Source organism: Nelumbo lutea, chromosome 6, assembly GCF_056320005.1.
Source record: "Nelumbo lutea isolate HS-2025 chromosome 6, American lotus-T2T, whole genome shotgun sequence".
NCBI classification, from domain to species: Eukaryota; Viridiplantae; Streptophyta; class Magnoliopsida; order Proteales; family Nelumbonaceae; genus Nelumbo; species Nelumbo lutea.
Window position 1 is genome coordinate 37,050,090 of NC_142689.1, and position 17,242 is coordinate 37,067,331.

A 17,242-nucleotide genomic window follows, 5' to 3' on the forward strand; every position below is an offset into this window, starting at 1 on the left:
AGGTATGAAAAACAAAAAAAGAAAAAAATAACCTAGTCAACTAAAGACTAGGATATTGAGTGTTTCTTCTCCTCTTGCACTAGCTGCTGAAGCCAATTTGGGCAGTCACCAACAAAGACACCTTGATCTATTAAACATTTACGAGCTAAGGCACGGGCCACTCCATTACTAGATCTCCTAGTGTAAGAGATTGAGACCCTGTTTTTTTTTTTTATCAATTCTGCAATATCTTTAAACAAAAAGAAGGCCTCAACACTAGCATCCAATGACCTAGCATTGACGCTCAATATCAAGCTAAGGCAGTCTAATTCAACTTCCCGAACAAAAAAAAAAAAGGGGGAGTTGTGTCTTTCCTCATCAAGATCATCTCCATCGGGTCCTTTATCATCACATAATATCATTAGCTAAAATACTTGCAGCACAGCAGATTTCAAAAATTATTTTATTATGATATTTCCACACTATTCAAAGCACCAACATTGAGGATATAAGAGAAACCTCTCTAGTTTCCTTCCTTTGCCAACATATGGAAGTCCAATCACAGAACCAGTTACTGAAATGAAGGTCTTCTAACACATTATCAAAATTGAGGAAAAAATTGATGCTTTGCCAAATGTTCCTAGCATGCTCACATAAACAGATGACACGAATAGCTAACTCTTCTTTTTTTTCTTGCAAATTGGGCAAAGAGCACTATTCACCAAACCCCACCTAGCTCTAGCATCATTTACTACAATAGCTTCATTCAAAGCTCTCCACACAAAGGTTTTAACTTTAGGTTCCACCTAGATGGACCAAACTCTACTCCACATTACTTTATTATTACCCAAAGCCACTGCATAAGAACAAAAGCCTTCTTGTAAAGCCTTTGCTAGGAAGTATGCAGATCTGGCTGAGAAGGCACCTTTACTATTAGAAAATCATAACAACCTATCTGACCATCCACCATCTGCTAAAGAAATGCTAAGAATGTGATCTACAAAACCATCAGGGATAGTACTTCTAATAACATTCTCCCTCCATCTTTTGCTCTCATGGTCAATAAAATCAGATACCATCCCCTGAGAATGTTGGTAAGGTCTAGGGCCCATTATTCTATCCCCTTTAACCGAGGGGATCCATGGGTCCTCCCAAATGAGGATCACCTTCCCCTCATTCACTCCCCAACAAAACCCTTTTTAGAAAACCTCCCTCCTTGCAAGGACACTTCTCCATTTCCAAGATCCAAATTTTCTAATCATCTCTTACAAAATTCTTTCCTTTGACATACTTGGCCTTCATAAGTTGAGCCCATAGAGAATCCTCATTATTAGCTATCCTCTAATCAAGTTTGGCAAGAAGATCCAAGTTATGATAGTGAGGGTCCCTAAATCCTAAGCATCCATTGAATTTATTCTTCCAAACTTAATTCAAATTCAGCTAGTGCACTTTATTACCACTCGATTGGGTCTTGCCCCACCAGAACTATCTATGAAGTTTTGAAAGCCTATCACAAATATTCTTTAGAACCAAATGTAGGACATGACATACGCAAGGATAGTTGCAATTACTGCCTTAAGAAGGGTCTTTACCAATAGGGGTTAGGAAGAGACTAAACCAAGATGGTGTTTTGTCTTGAACCTTCTCAACAACATTAGAAAAAGCCTCTACCTTCAAGCTACCAACCTCTAAGGCAAGACCTAAGTAATTTGAGGGTTTTGAGACCAAATGAAAGTGAAGACCTCTAGCCACAATGCTTTTAAGTCTTAGATTCATCTTTTTACTAAAATAAATTTTTTATTTATCAAAGTTCACTTACTAGCCTGAAACTGCCCCATATTCTTTGATTGCTTCCACCAACACGGATCCTTCTTGGAGAGAAGCCTTTGTAAAGAAGTAGTTATCATCTACAAAAAAAATAAAATAAAAAAACAAGTGGGAGATGGTAGGATAATGATGGGTTAGTCTAATGCCAGAAAACAGACCTATAGAAACTAAACACTAAATCTTTTTAGAGAACACTTCAGATGATAGAAGAAATAGGTAAGACCTAAGTAATTTGAGGATTTTGAGACCAACTTAAAGTAAAGACCTCTAGCCACAATGCTTTTAAGTCTTAGATGTATCTTTTTACTAAAATAAATTTCTGATTTATCAAAGTTCACCTGTTGGCCTGAAACTACCCCATATTCTTTGATTGCTTCCACCAACATAGCTCCTTCTTGGAGAGAAGCCTTTGTAAACAAGTAGCTATCATCTACAAAAAAAAAAAAAAAACAAGTGGGAAATGGTAGGATATTGATGGGTTAGTCTAATGCCAAAAAACAGACTTGTAGAAACTAAAAACTAAATCTTTTTAGAGAATACTTCAGAGCATAGAAGGAATAGGTAAGACTTAAGTAATTTGAGGATTTTGAGACCAACTTAAAGTAAAGACATCTAGCCACAATGCTCTTAAGTCTTAGATGCATCTTTTTACTAAAATAAATTTCTGATTTATCAAAGTTCACCTGTTGGCTTGAAACTACCCCACATTCTTTGATTGCTTCCACCAACATAGCTCCTTCTTGGAGAGAAGCCTTTGTATAGAAGTAGCTATCATCTACAAAAAATAAAACAAGTGGGAGATGGTAAGACACTGATAAGTTAGTCTAATGCCTGAAAATAAACCAGTAGAAACTAAAAATTGAATCTTCTTAAAGAGTACTTCAAAGCATAAAAGGAATAGGTAAGGGGAAAGGGGGTCCCCTTGCCCCAACCCCCTAGAGAGGAATAATTATTCACTTGGAGCACCATTAATAAGGATATTGTAAGAGAATGATGAAACACATTCTGTGATCTACCCCACCCATTTGGGGCCGAAACCAAACTTCTCCAAAATTGCTTTTAGGAATGACCACTCTACTATATCATATGCCTTGCTCATATATATCTTAATTGCCATGTAATATGATTTGTTCTTACTTGTTTATAAGTGATGCATAATTTCATGAGTAATTAGGATATTATCATTTATTAACCTCCCCAAGATGAATGCATTTTGATTTTACCAATAATTCCTTCAATTAAAGGTTGCAATCCATTTGCCAAATTTTTGCAATGACTTTGTAGCTAGTGTTATATAGACTAATTGGCCTAAAACCAACAGGTGACTGGGTTTTTTACCTTTGGAATGAAAGTAATGAAAGTCTCATTTGACTCTTTGAGGATATGACCACTTTGAAAGAATGCCTTTACTGCTTTACATAGGTCTGAACCTACCACATCCCAACAGCTTTGGTAGAAAGAATTTGGATACCCATCCGGCCTAGGGGCCTTTTTTAGGGGTGCCGTCTGAAAAAGAACTTTTTTTTATTTTTGCTTCCTCTACTTCTCTTTGGAGCAAGGCATTCTGATCTAAACTGATAACTAGCTCAAAAAACTCAGATAGTCCTCAATACCGGATGGGTTTGAAGTCTTAAAAATGTCTCCAAAGACGGCTCACTAGCATGTTATGTTATGAATGCTCTCTTCCTCCTCAACCCAAACTCCAAAGTCACCCTTTTGTCTAACTATCTTATTTCTTGCTCTCCTTCTAATTGTAGACATATGATAAAATTTTGTGTTCCTATCACCAAATCTTAGTCAATTAACCTTTGCTCTCTAGGCCCACATAATCTCCTCTCATTTTAGGAGGACATCAAGATTAGCCTCCAACAGGCAACACCCCAACTTTCCTTTTATCAAAATTAGACTTGTCCTTGTCAATCTTAAGAGCATGTCATTTTTCTCTCAGGATAAATTGCTTTGGACCCTTTATTTTCTTGCTCTAGCATTAGGTAAGAACATCTATGAAATCACAATGGGTCACCCACATTTGCTCAACACGAAGGACTTTTTGTCCAATCTAATCTTTCTCTAATATTGTCATTATAGAAAGCCCAATCTAATCTTGCTCTAACATTGTCTAGATCATGACTATTGTGTGACCACGTGTACCTAGGACCATGTGAAGCAACTTCCAATAAAGAGAATTGCTCCACTACACTTAAAAATCGCTTTGGGGTAGTCCACCTCAGTGGTCTACCTCTTTCTTTATTATAACCATGGAGAATAATGTTGAGATCTCCAATGCAAAGTCAAGGCACATTAATTGAACTAGCCAGACCTTTCCATTTGTTCAAGAATATTCCTTTTCTACTCTTATTTGCTTCACTAGCCCACTTGAATTAGGAAAAACTTTAGTTGTTGGTGGCCAATGGCCTATGCTGTTGAGAGAATTTCTGGAAATGCCAAATTACCATGAGAATGGGTAAATTAGTAATTACATCTTAATTTATTTTTACTAAAAACCAAAGCATCTTAATTTAGATTTACACAACAACTCCCCAACAATCACAATCATTAAAGCATCTTAATTTAGATTTACACAACAACAGAGAACATTTTATTTCCATTAGGAAAACTATTTTTGGCTTTTCTACTCTTAGGGCCTCATGAATGGCTTGGATTGTTGAGGGGGATCCCACCCCTTGACAATTCCAACTAAAGATCTTTATTTCTCCCTTGGAGGCTGTTGTGGGACAGCCTTCGAAGTCCACTTATTTATAACAAGGGAATTCTCCTCAGTAAATCAGATTTCTTTCTTAGAATCAACACACCCTAGCTGCATCCTTAAGGTGTCATTGCACAAAACAACATTTTTACTAGACCCTATCCTTTTAATTAACTAATGCATCAGAAAATTCCTTTCAAAAAGAAATTACTCCATTCTTTTTCCTTTTATTAGAAAAAAAAAAACAAAGAAACCTTAAATTTCTTATTTGTTGGAATAACTTCTACGGGTTTCTTCGAGAAGCCCCATAATACTTTAAGGCCTTGACTCGTCTTCTGCATTTGCCGTAAAGATCCAATAGTTTTAGATGAGGAGCCAAAGACTCACAAGCCATTATGTAATTCAAAGCTGGGTGTAGGTTATCTAACGACTAGACCCAGATCCAGCCCGAAAAATAAAAAGAGTCCAAATTCTTGAGTCGAGCCTATATAAAATTTTAGGCTGAGTCAGTTCCATCTTGGATTGGATTCACCCAAATCGCACCCCAAGATACAATGGCCCTACAGCTCTACAACACATCGTTTCACAATATGAGGTTATTTGACAATGCGAGTGATTTTGTTTTTTCAATCAAACGTAAACAACTACCACACCACCAAAATAATTTGTATGTGTTTGGCATCGATGTTGCATATACCAAGGTTTAAAGTATCAATACAATACGCCCCGTATCGGACATATTGTATTGTATCTTTTGAAAAAGATATGCCCCTTTCGGAACCCCAAAACCTATTTTTAGCTTCCTAAAAACCAAAATTTGAAGAAAAAAAAGGCATTCTGTGTATTTCTAAGTACCGATACAATACTGTGTATACCATGGCATATACAACATATAGTATGGGTTGGAAGCACTGTTCTCTTTGAAAATGGTATCTTTTTTTTTTTTTTGGAAACATTGCTGCCATGTATCATGAGGAAAATAGCAAAAATTCTGAAAATTACATGGAAAAAAAGCAAAAAAAAAATCATACATTAATATAGAAAAATTTAGACAAATGAAAAAATATAGTACAAAGTATGAAAATCAGAAAAATGAATGAAATTGCATGGAAAAAAGAAAATATATATAAAGAAAACCACAAAAACAAACCGATAAAAAGCCTAGAATTGAATGACATAAAAATTTGAGTAAATTGCTGAAAAATGTAATAATTTAAAAATAGTACACTTTCGCAAAAAAAAATGACATAAAAAATGGTGCATTGTGATGCAACATATCAATTTAAATATAATACATGTTGGATGCCACGTCACTGCATTGTTAGCAGGAACGAGCTCCAAATTAAGAAAACATCAAATTCGGCGTTTCCCCATACCACACCTCGATTTTCAAAGCATGATTTAGAGCAACATTCCAAACATGTCATTTTCTAAAACACCGATTTTTTCAATGTGGCACTGATGTAGCACCATTTTTCGGAGCAATGGCATCGATGCCAAACATAGCCTTGATTTTTGTCCATTGCGGTACGCGTGCGGCGTGCCTAGCTTGTGCCTTGTGGGAGTCTCCTGATGACATGATGCGTGAAGCCGTGAACCTAAAAACATTTGTTCAGCTCGAGAAATGCAGATCCAGTTGGATTGTAGGTAACTCCAATCTCCCATTCTCTGTATCCGAAACGGTCTATCTGGCGTAGAGTTCATTAATTTGAAAGCTGATCAACTCCAAACACCCGTCTCCAAAAAAGGAAAAAGCATCATGGATAATCCCAAAAGACAGATGTATAGTTACAGGAACTAAGCGTCTTAACATTATTATTTATTAGGTAAAAGGGTAAAAGGGTCTGTCTCTTTCTTTCCTGTTTGAAAGGTTGCATAAAATAATATCCAACAATCCAAACCTCCATTATTTGAATAATATGGTGTTTGGTCCCATTGTCATTTATCTGAAAAACAGTGCCATCCATACCATCTATAGGCATTTTGCTTATGTGGCACCTAATGGTGTCTAACGGCACCTCTCAATATATATATAAAACGTTTTTCTCACTTTTCAAGCCATACAAAAACGGAAACAGAAACCAAACAACCCCTAAGGCCCTAATCACTTTTTGGGGGGCGGGTATGTGGAATGGGATGGTCTGGATAAGTGGGCATAAAGCCTAACTGTGTATATAAGCTACCAAAAGTAGAGCAAAAATAATTCTTTAAGAAACCATAAAACCTGCATAGAAACTTAGGAAGTAGCTCAGCCTTGCAAGAAACAATAACGGGATAAGAATAGCATTATTAATTATCATTATTTGCATCTTGATTCTTGAGTACAAAGGAATTTCTGTAAGCAGGGAACCTGATTAAGACAATTGGTAAGTGTATCACGCTAAGAGGCAGCCGAGGGAATCTTTAACTTGCCTCTTCATTCTTTTTTTGCCATCTTTCCCCTTCTCCTGCGCACGTATGTTGGGGTTGAACCTTCAAATGAAAGATTGCAGAGACATTTCCAATTTGATAAATGGGCTTCAAAAACAGGGTATAGGGGATTTAAAACAACCTATGGAGATGTTAAATAGAGCAGTCTATTTACTCTCTATACAACTCTATTTGTACACGTCAAAATTGCAGCTTTCAGCTCTTCCTTGTCCAAGGAGGCTTGCACTATTACCTGTCCAATGGAGAAACACATACAGATTTAGTACTCCTAATAAATCAAATACCAAATATTTGGCAATAAAATCATACTGGAGGGAAAGTAGAACAGGGAAATAACAGACATTGATGAGTGTATATATAAGCATGTTCAATGCTATGTTGGTTCAGAACCCCTCAATAGGGACTGAGAACATTGGGAAGTACAATGATGCTGCACCCATGTAGACTTCCTCTACAATAGAGTGCTTTGATGAGAATAGGGAGAGGAGACTTCAGAAATCAGGCAGCAATGAATCATTTCATTGTGATTTTACATAGCATTTGGACTATTGAGTTTTCTTAAATTGAATGGTACAACCTTTGAAACTCTAAGAACTCATCATTTCTATTTCCAAAATTCTATTAATATGCATAGTTGTCAAAGGTAACACCTAGGCAACAAGTTATCCCTGGAGGGTCAGCTCACCTAATAACCAGGAAGTTTGGTACATTGTGTTATAGAATAGTTTTATATTCTTAATTTTTTATATTATAATTATAAAATAGACATTATTAAACTAAAATATTCATTTTGTGTGTTTATATACTAATTTCTTTTTTGTTTTCTTATATGTTAGGGTTTAATCAACACAAACATTGCTAATGTTGTATTAAACCCTCAAAGACTTCAAAACCTGAACCCAATAAGGACGAACATAAAATTTTGCTTCTTATTCTTCTTCCTCTTTTCCTATAACAAAAATAGGTGTTCAGCCCCTATATTTTTTGAACTTTCTTTTCTTTCCTCTTTTTATTGTCATGAATATGTTGATTTTCTATACTTTAACGTGACATTTATACTTTTTTTATGAAAATTATGGATAACTATTAAGGAAATATAGTTACGGAACCTAGGGAACTACCTTAGGTTCCCTATAGAAGTGCCCCCCTGTCGCCTAGCCTCGCCTTGGCACCTTGAAAACTATGTTAATGTATTTTCTCAGTTTAAAATTCAATTTAACATATTAGTGATAGCCACATTCTGGATGAGCTTATACATCGAGATACAATGAAAAAGCAAAATATAATTATATTCTACATGGTTTCCAAGCAACACATGAGCCTTGTCTAACTCTTGAGTACTGTTTCAAAGAGTGAAAATACAGTGCTGAGATAAAACAATGTGGTTTCTTAATACTACTTTTACTCCCAAACAGTTGGTAATGTTTTATAATATGATATATCAATAAGAACCCCCTTGTCTTGGCATGATAAAGAAAATCAAAGATTGGAGAATGCACTTAAGCATCATTGTTTTGACATTCTTCTTAATGGTTGGTGGACTGCTTCTAAACTGTCAATGCAAATGCAATTCATTGCAGTCAATTCAAGAAGCATGAATTGAAGAAGTCAGAACGAAGAGAACCAGTTAAAGAGCAGGCTGGGAGTATGCCCCTAATCCCAGCACGTATAACTAGAAATTCATCTTGACAAATCGGGATGGATGCTGAAACTAACTTGAGGACCACCATTTTGGGCAGTAAATGAGCACCAGAACCATCAAAATCATGCTTTGGGATGGATGAGCCAGGAGAGACACACACATGGAGAGGGAGAGAGAGAGCTCATATAAGGGCAAGGTAATGTTCTTGCAGATAATGAGGTGGGTTCCAATCAGGCTAGTCTACATTTGAGTATGAACCGGTTAATGTAAATCCGTTTTTCCCAATGTCCTGGCTAATAACAAAAAGAGTGCAATATTCCAGTAGGTATTCTGGAATATGAAATCAGATTTTATCCTCACAAAACCATTGTCATGCCATCCTCACAGCCCCTTGTAGCTGTGCATTGGGAACATCTCCCCATGAATAAAAACATACAAGTATTGAGATGTTCCCAATACATGGCTGCAAAAGGCTGTGAGAACCAATGTTTTAAAACGCGGAGGCGTGACACAAAGCATTCCACTACCTAGAGGCATGAGGCGTAGTTAAGAACGTAAGAGCCGTAAACCTCCCAAACACAAGGAGGTGTAAGCCTCTTTAAGAAGAGGATCAGGAGGAAGGGGAGGAAGAAGAGGAAGGGGGGATCTCATTTTTTCTTTATTTTTAATAAAAATATTTTATATTAAGAATAAGATGCATAGCACTAGTTGAAAGGCTGGAGGCAGACCACTTTCCTTCCCCTTATCTTTTCTTCCCTTTTCTCTTTTCTTTTCTTCTCTTTTTTTCTTTTTCTTTCCCTTCCCTTTCTTTTTCTTTTCCTTTCCTTTCCTTTTTTTCTTTTTTTCTTTTTTTTTCAGTCTTTTTATATAATGTGTGCATGAGGTGCATGAGGCGTACACCTCTAGCACACACACCTCATGAAAAAAGAACATGAGGCGTAAGCCTTAGAGGTGTCAGCGCCTCTGGCATACGCCTCAGGACGTTTTGGGAGTGCCTCGCCTGGAGGCGTGCCTCCAGGCATACACCTCCCACACCTTTTAAAACACTGGTGAGGACAAAATCTGGATTTCTGTAATACATACCTCCTGTACTTTGTTTCCAGATCGAGCAAGTAACTTGTACTGACTTTCAAACATGGAAGCCATATAGACCTGCAGCAAAGAAAGAGCCATGGCAGGAGGAAAAAAATAGTAGAATCCATCAAATAGTTCAAAATACCCTTTAGAGAACAAAAGAAAAAAGTTAGAGCAAAGTTCAAGATATGAAGACAAAACTGGTGAAAATTCTTTACTTTCCAAGTGTCCATAACCAGATGCTTTTTCAATCCATGGACTGTATACTAGCATATTGTGAGGAAGGGCATACAGAAGATTTATCCAGAACGTGATTCATAGTTAAAATCCATAGTACCAACCACCCAAGTTACATCTATCATCCATGTATAGGCAGGGCATATTATAGACTTATTCAAAGTGGAAAGGATATTACAAAAAAAAAAAACGGTGAGAAGGATAGGATTTTTTTTTTTTTTGCATTAATCTCTTTTATGGATGAAGTTGGTATGGATTAATAATGCCAGGACTTCATTGGAGAACACTAAATTCGTGACTATTGGATGTCCAAAAACTCAGAATCACATGAAATTGATTCCAGAATTCTTGAAATTTTGTCAAAGTTTAAAAGAATGTAAGCATTTGAGATCTAGCAAATGGAAACCTCAGAGAGTTCATTATGAAACCCAAATAGGAGCCACCAAAGTGCTAAAAAACCCCTTGATTTAATTTATTTAGTTTCTCTCAAGTCAACAACTTGAACAAGGAATAAAAAACACGAGACTTGATGTAGGTAATCTAATGGAAATTAGAGTAAATTTTCTTTAATCTTTTTCCACTTTGGTTTGTGATCACAACTCACAAGGTTCAGAGACCTGAGCCAAGAGGAGCTGCTACATGACCAATAACTCTCACAACAAATAATGTAGGCTAGACTATAATACCAAATAATGTAGAATAGTGGCATGCTCTAGTACAAAATAATGTAGGATGGCTATGACCCAAGGATGAGACTAGGAGGTTAATAATGAGTTTCAAAGGGTTCAGAGATAATTTCAGGACTAAAGGTAGAGATTTATTAAGGTTGGAAAAATCATTTGGCCTTCATTTTCCTTGGCTCAGGAAATAGGCATCTACTGGGCATATTGTTTAGGCCAAATAATAGGATAGCGTAGGATAGACTACTCTAATACCAAATAACAGGTGTCTGGCAGGCATATTGTCTTGTCTTCTGAACAGATGAACAGACTTATTTGAAAGGCCAATTCCACTAAAGTGGAAGTCAGGATGTGTTATTAGGCCTCAGTGGTGCTGACATGCTGACGAGTTACAGGGAACTTAATGACACAACTGACAAATTATGAAAATCAGCGTTGAATCAGGAAAGAATGTAGAGGAGGCCGTCTCTACCATAGGATGCTTGTATAGATGACTTGATTGTATAGCACTAGGTTTGGCTCTTAATCTTTTTTTTTTTTTTTTTGATCAATAACTGTGGATTGAATTAATATTAAAAATATGAGAAAATGACAGAGCAAGGGGGTTAAACAATCTTAGCTCCCAAGAACAACCATTAAGCATCAAAAGAACAAAAATTACAAGACAGCCCAAAAAATAGAATGTCTGTTCACCCCTTGCCTAGCTAGACCACCTGCCAAAGAGTTGGTTTACTCATTTGTATTGGATTTCCATGTCCTTAGTCAGCCATTTGAATTTCCTCTTTTCATTACTGTAATTCCAAAGTCTAAGACTATCCTTTTTCAGCCAGTTTACCACCACTTCAGAATCTCCTTCTATGATCAACTTGTTAATATGCATATCTTTGATTCTTTGTACCCCTTCAAGAGCTGCAAGAATCTCAGCTCTCAAAGAATCTCCCACCCCAACTGGTCCAGAATACATAGCTAACAGCTTCCCTTGTTCATCTCTTATTACTCCTCCTATTCCGGATGGCCCTGGATTGCCCGAGCTGCTGCCATCAAAGTTCATTTTAACTAAGTCATGGGGTGGGGGGACCCAACCAACATTTGAGGCCTTCCTCATTGGAACAAGTTCTGCTATCACCTTCCACTTTCTTTGCAGTTCGTCAACTGAGAATTCTGCGAACAGAGCCAAGGTTTTCAACCAGTGTATAACCCTAATGTGGATGACCTCCAGCATTGCTTCCAAACTTCTCTCCTTATCTGTAAATATTCGTGAATTTCTCTCCTCCCAAATAATCCAACAGACTGCAGCCCTCATACACCTCCACATAAACTTGGCCCTTTTTGTTGGCCGAAACGGCATACATGTGAATAGGCTTTGCACATTCGAAGGGGGGGTCCACCTGCACCCAAACAAAGAAGTACACCACTCCCAAATGATGTTAGTGAACCGATAGGAGATTAGTAAGTGATATCCAGACTCACCATCATCTTTACAGAGGGCACACCAGTGAGGACAAAAAAAACTATTGGGTATTTTTCTTTGAAGTAAATCTGTTGTGTTAACTCTTTCCAAAAAGGATTCCCAACAGAAACTCCCAACCTTAGGAGGTATAGGATGACACCACACATCTTTAACAGGGAAAGACAAGCCCGTAGAAGAAGAATGTGTGAGAATGCTAAAGAAAGAGGCATAAGTGAAAGAACCAGAGGGGGTGAGAGTCCAAATTCTACTATCTGCCTTTGTTGGCTCTAGGAACACCCCTTCAAGAATGGATAACAGTGATGAGATACCATCAAACTCAGTGTCCTTGATATCTCTTCGCAGGCCCAAGTTCCAGCCGACCACAAAAATAGAATTAGAAGGAACAATGAATGAAGACACCAGTTCATTTTTAAAAGTGGAAAGGGCAAAAAGGCTTGGGAATTGGTCTTTTAGGGAGGATCCCCAATCCAAACATGTTCCCAAAAATTAATGAGATTGCCTGAGTGCAAGTCATACCTAATCCATGGAGAGAACAAAGGTAGAATAGCTTGAATAGCTTTCCAAGGAGATGCTCTTGTACTCCTTGCTAGAATCCCAGAGTCACATCCATTTGTTGCAACCCCATCTGCCTTTGTTGGCTCTAGGAACACCCCTTCAAGAATGGATAACAGTGATGAGATACCATCAAACTCTGTGTCCTTGATATCTCTTCGCAAGCCCAAGTTCCATTCGACCACAAAAATAGAATTAGAAGGAACAATGAATGAAGACACCAGTTCATTTTTAAAAGTGGAAAGGGCAAAAAGGCTTGGGAATTGGTCTTTTAGGGAGGAGTCCCCAATCCAAACATGTTCCCAAAAATTAATGAGATTGCCTGAGTGCAAGTCATACCTAATCCATGGAGAGAACAAAGGTAGAATAGCTTGAATAGCTTTCCAAGGAGATGCTCTTGTACTCCTTGCTAGAATCCCAGAGTCCCATCCATTTGTTGCAACCCCATGAGTATTTTCCACTATCTTCACCCAAAGTTTGTCCTTCTCCAATGAGAACCTCCAAAGCCATTTCCCCAAAAGAGCCAAGTTCCTATTCCTTAAATTCCCGATACCCAAACCTCCCTCCCTCTTACTCCTACAAACCATCTCCCACCCCACCCTATGATCCTTCTTCTCCTCCCCTGGCTCCAAGAGAAAGTCTCTCATTAGTTTTTCTAATCTACTAGCCACATTTGTCGGAATCTTGAAGATTGACAAAAAGTAAACAGGAAGGTTAGCTAAAGTAGACCTGATTAGAGTGGTTCCCCCTCACTCATATTTACCCCAACTATACAACTCTTCTCAAAATTCACCTTAAGGTTTGACATTTGCTCAAAATGTCATATAGTGAGCTTCAAATTTCTAACCCTGTTAGGGTCCCTTGCTTCACAAAAGAGTATGGTGCAATCTACAAATTGCAAATGTGTGAGTGGCACAAGCTCCCTCCTAACTCTCCAACCTCTGATTAAGCCCCTGGAACCTGATCTATAAATTAGTCTCCCCAGAACTTCAGCTACCAAAGTAAATAACAAGGGAGAGAGGGGGTCTCCTTGCCTAATCCCTCTCAAGGCTGGGAAGAAATCGACCACTGTCCCATTTACCAGTATGGAGTAATGGTAGTTCCTAATACAACCCAAGACCCGTCTACACCAATTATCCCCAAAACCAAAATTGGTCATCACCTCCATCAACAAAGACCAATCCACCAAATCATAAGCCTTTTCCAAATCCAGTTTACAAATCAACCCCTTTTTCTTGGATCTCTTAAACTCCTCCAAGCTTTCATTTGCTATCAGAATCTGATCTGTTATCTGTCTCCCCTTCACAAAGGCTCCTTGATTATCTACTATAATTGTTGGGAGCACTTTCCTTATTCTGATGGACAGTACCTTGGTGATAATCTTATAAAGGTTGTTGACTAGGCTGATCGGCCTGAAATCCTTTGGGTGACATGCATTCCTCTTCTTAGGAACCAGTGCAATAAAAGTGGAGTTCAACCCTAGGTTGATCACCCCTCTAGAGTGGAATTCATCAAACACAGTCCATAGATCTTCCTTTAATATCTCCCAGCAATCTTGATAAAAAGCCATTGTAAAACCATCTGGGCCTGGTGCCTTTGATCTATCCATAGAGAACACTGGCTCCCTTATCTCTTCCACTTCAAATTTCCTTTCCAACCAATCCCTATCCTCTATGTGCAAAGTTGGCCATTCCATACCCTCAATCCACACCCTATTATTTACGGGTTTTCTAAAGATAGATCTAAAGTGGTTTGCAAAAGCCCCTGCTATTTCTCTTTGGGTGGATATTGTAACCCCTTCAATCTCCAAACTTGATACAAAATTCCTTCTTCTTCTTCCACTTGCCATCGCATGAAAAAATTTGGTATTCCTACCCCCCTCCTTCAGCCATTTACACCTTGATTTTTGTCTCCAACTTATTTCCTCCTAAAGAAGATAATCCTCTAACTATTTACGCAAATTCCATCTTAGCTCATTATCTTCTTCTGTAAGACAACCCCTTTCTTCCTTACCATCCAAGTCCTCAATTTGTGCAGTCACTATTCACTTTCTTTCCTCTAATCTCCCAAACTCTAACAGATTCCACTCCTTGATTTTGCCTTTCGAATATTGGAGCTTCTTATGAAACCTCATTCCACTCCATTTCACTGTTGGATTGCTTTCTAGCCACCACTCTTTAACTTTCTTTATGAACCCTGGGTGTCCTAGCCACATGTTTTCAAACCTAAAGGGAGCAGGACCAGCATTTCTTACTTCCTCCCTACAGATTACAATAGGCCAATGGTCTGAAGTCACCCTTGGATATGCTCTAGAGTTTAGATTCCCCTAATATTCTTCCCAATCATTTGAGAAGAGAAATATATCTAGCTTAGAGCAAATCGGGTTCCCTTGGAGATTGGACCAAGTAAAACAGCTGTGTGATAGTGGGATCTCTTTAAGCTCGTAAACATCCACAAATTGATTGAATTTCCTCATACTCAAGGTCGATCCCCGCCTCGGACTATTTGTCTCTTCCGAGAATCTTATAACATTAAAGTCACCTCCCAGACACCAAGACCCTTCCCATAGTTCCCTTATATCGGCCAGTTCTTCCCACAACTTCCTTCTCTCTCTGTAATCATTTGGACCATATGCATTGGTAAGCACCCATTCAAACCCATCCTCCACTTGTTTAAACTTCAAGGAAATTGAAAATTGTCCCATTAACTCTTCTTGACCTATGAGTACTTCATTCTTCCACATTGTGACAACACCCCCCGCAGACCCCCAACAAGGCAGAGCCGCCTAGCTAATCCCCCTGCCTTTCCAGACACTCCTTGCCCACCTAATGTCAAAATCTGCTCTCTTGGTCTCCTGCAAAAGTACCACATCTGGGTCTGTTTTCTTGATGGCCTCTTTTATTACTGCTCTCTTCCTAGCACTTCCCAAACCTCTGACATTCCAGCTTAAGATCCCCATCTAACTATCTTCCTTCCCCTTAGACCCTCCTGCCCTCAGTTATTCCTCTTCCTTCTTTCTCCTTTAACCTTCAAACTTCTATCTCCTCCCACCTCCTTTAGCAGCCTTTCAGCCTCACTCACTCTTTTCCTTTTAGATTTTGCTTCTTTCTTTGTTTTCAAAAATACTTTGAGAGCATTTGGATCCTTCAATTTGCACCCCAGTTTCTGTACAAAACCCGCTACAGAATCCTCACTAATTACATCTATTACACTTGAATTTCTACTTCCCTCCACTGTTGTTGTCTCCCCCCTTCTATCTCCTTCCTCAGAACCCTCTACTCTAACTCCCTTTGACCCTTCCTTTAGACTGTTTTCCACCACTGCTTCATTTAACGGACACTCTAGGATTTCCAGGATTCTTTTCTTTTTTTTTGTTTCTCCTTCATTCCCTACTTCTCTCTCCTGACCCTCCCTATCGCTTATATTTTCTCACCCCATCCCCTCCTTCAAGGGCTGCAGCCTCTGGGTTGGGATCTGTATTTGGCACAGAAGTCAAAAAGCAATAGTTAATATCAAAAAACGAAAGGACACGGTTACCTGGGTTGTGGTGGGGAAGATTGGGAGTGCTGGAGTTGGATACTATAAAGAAACTGGGCCAAATGGGCCCTAACAGCCTCTCATGTGATATCCTTTATTTTATCTTTTATTTTATGTTGATGGGCCTCACTTAATGGGCCTGTTATTTGTTCTTATTTTACTTTCTTTATGTAACTGCCAAGCTGGCCACCCACTTAAGGGTATACTTGTCATCATCAATTTTTTAGAGATTAATAAAAAATAGGGTTAGAGGAGAAGGGTAATTAATTCGACTTCTTCTCTTACATCTTCTCTTCGCCATCTTCCTCTCTTACACAGTTATTCAAATCTGTTCTATTCTGCTAATCACTAAATTTAATCTTGATATTAGAGGACTGATTTACATGGTATCAGAACGGGTTCAATTCCTCTTTCTTCTTTTTTTTTTCTTTGTTCCTGTACACTCTAAAATCAAGAGAGTGTATGGAGAGATAGGTTCTCTATAGTATAGAGAATCACTTGCCTAGTTGGTAGAAGGGTTTGGAGAGTTTAGTTCTTGCCATATTTCGCCAAGAAGTGATGTTGTTTTTCTGCTGCCCAAAACCCTAGCCAGCTGGAGATTTTCAAGTTACAAGGAAAGGCGAAGCTTGGGTGTGGCGCTCTGTGCTTGGAAGGTGTCTTGTGACTGCTAAAGGAGGGCGGTTCAGGTTTGGAAGAGTTTGGGTTACTCTGGTAGGTGCGGCAGTGTCCTCTCTCTCCCACCCATCTGCTGGACGGAGCAAAACCCTAGTTTTTCAAGCACCCAAGTTCTAGTTTGACTTCAAGTAAGTTTACATAATCAAAATTTTCTGTTCTTTGATTTTCGTTTGATTAATGGAGATACGGAAGTGAGTTCAAGAAGGTGCCAGCTTCTGGACCTGCTCCAGTAGATTCCGTTTTGATGGGTGTTACCACAATTAAGCTAGATGGGACGAACTATCTTGCTTGGGCCCAGCCTCTTTACAGATACAGAAATAGTCTGGCCCTGATAAGGAATGTGGGTTCCATCTGGTTTCAAGGTTCGGTTCTGATTAGTTAGCCTTTCCGTCACCTCTATTAAACAGAGATCACAACTCTTACCCACCTGT

General features: G+C 38.5%; 1 protein-coding gene and 1 long non-coding RNA gene across 3 annotated transcripts in view; one reads left to right on the top strand and one right to left on the bottom strand.

Annotated features, from left to right (window-relative positions):
* Positions 1-6,780: 6,780 nt before the first annotated feature.
* Positions 6,781-17,242, bottom strand: part of LOC148848580 (Nucleic acid-binding, OB-fold-like protein) — a 29,808-nt gene continuing 19,346 nt past the window's right edge. Inside the window, exons 13-14 of one of the 2 annotated variants that reach the window (XM_088950575.1) lie at positions 9,669-9,737; positions 6,781-7,175 (exon numbers count right to left, since the gene is read on the bottom strand). In XM_088950575.1, coding sequence (XP_088806701.1) covers positions 7,101-7,175; positions 9,669-9,737 — 144 coding nt within the window. In that variant the 3' untranslated portion in view covers positions 6,781-7,100. The remainder of the gene's footprint in view (positions 7,176-9,668; positions 9,738-17,242) is intronic. The other variant, XM_088950574.1, reaches the window with a different exon arrangement.
* Positions 7,249-10,250, top strand: LOC148848581 (uncharacterized). The gene is made up of 2 exons (XR_016100926.1): positions 7,249-7,513; positions 8,524-10,250. It is a non-coding gene; the product is annotated as an uncharacterized LOC148848581 (long non-coding RNA).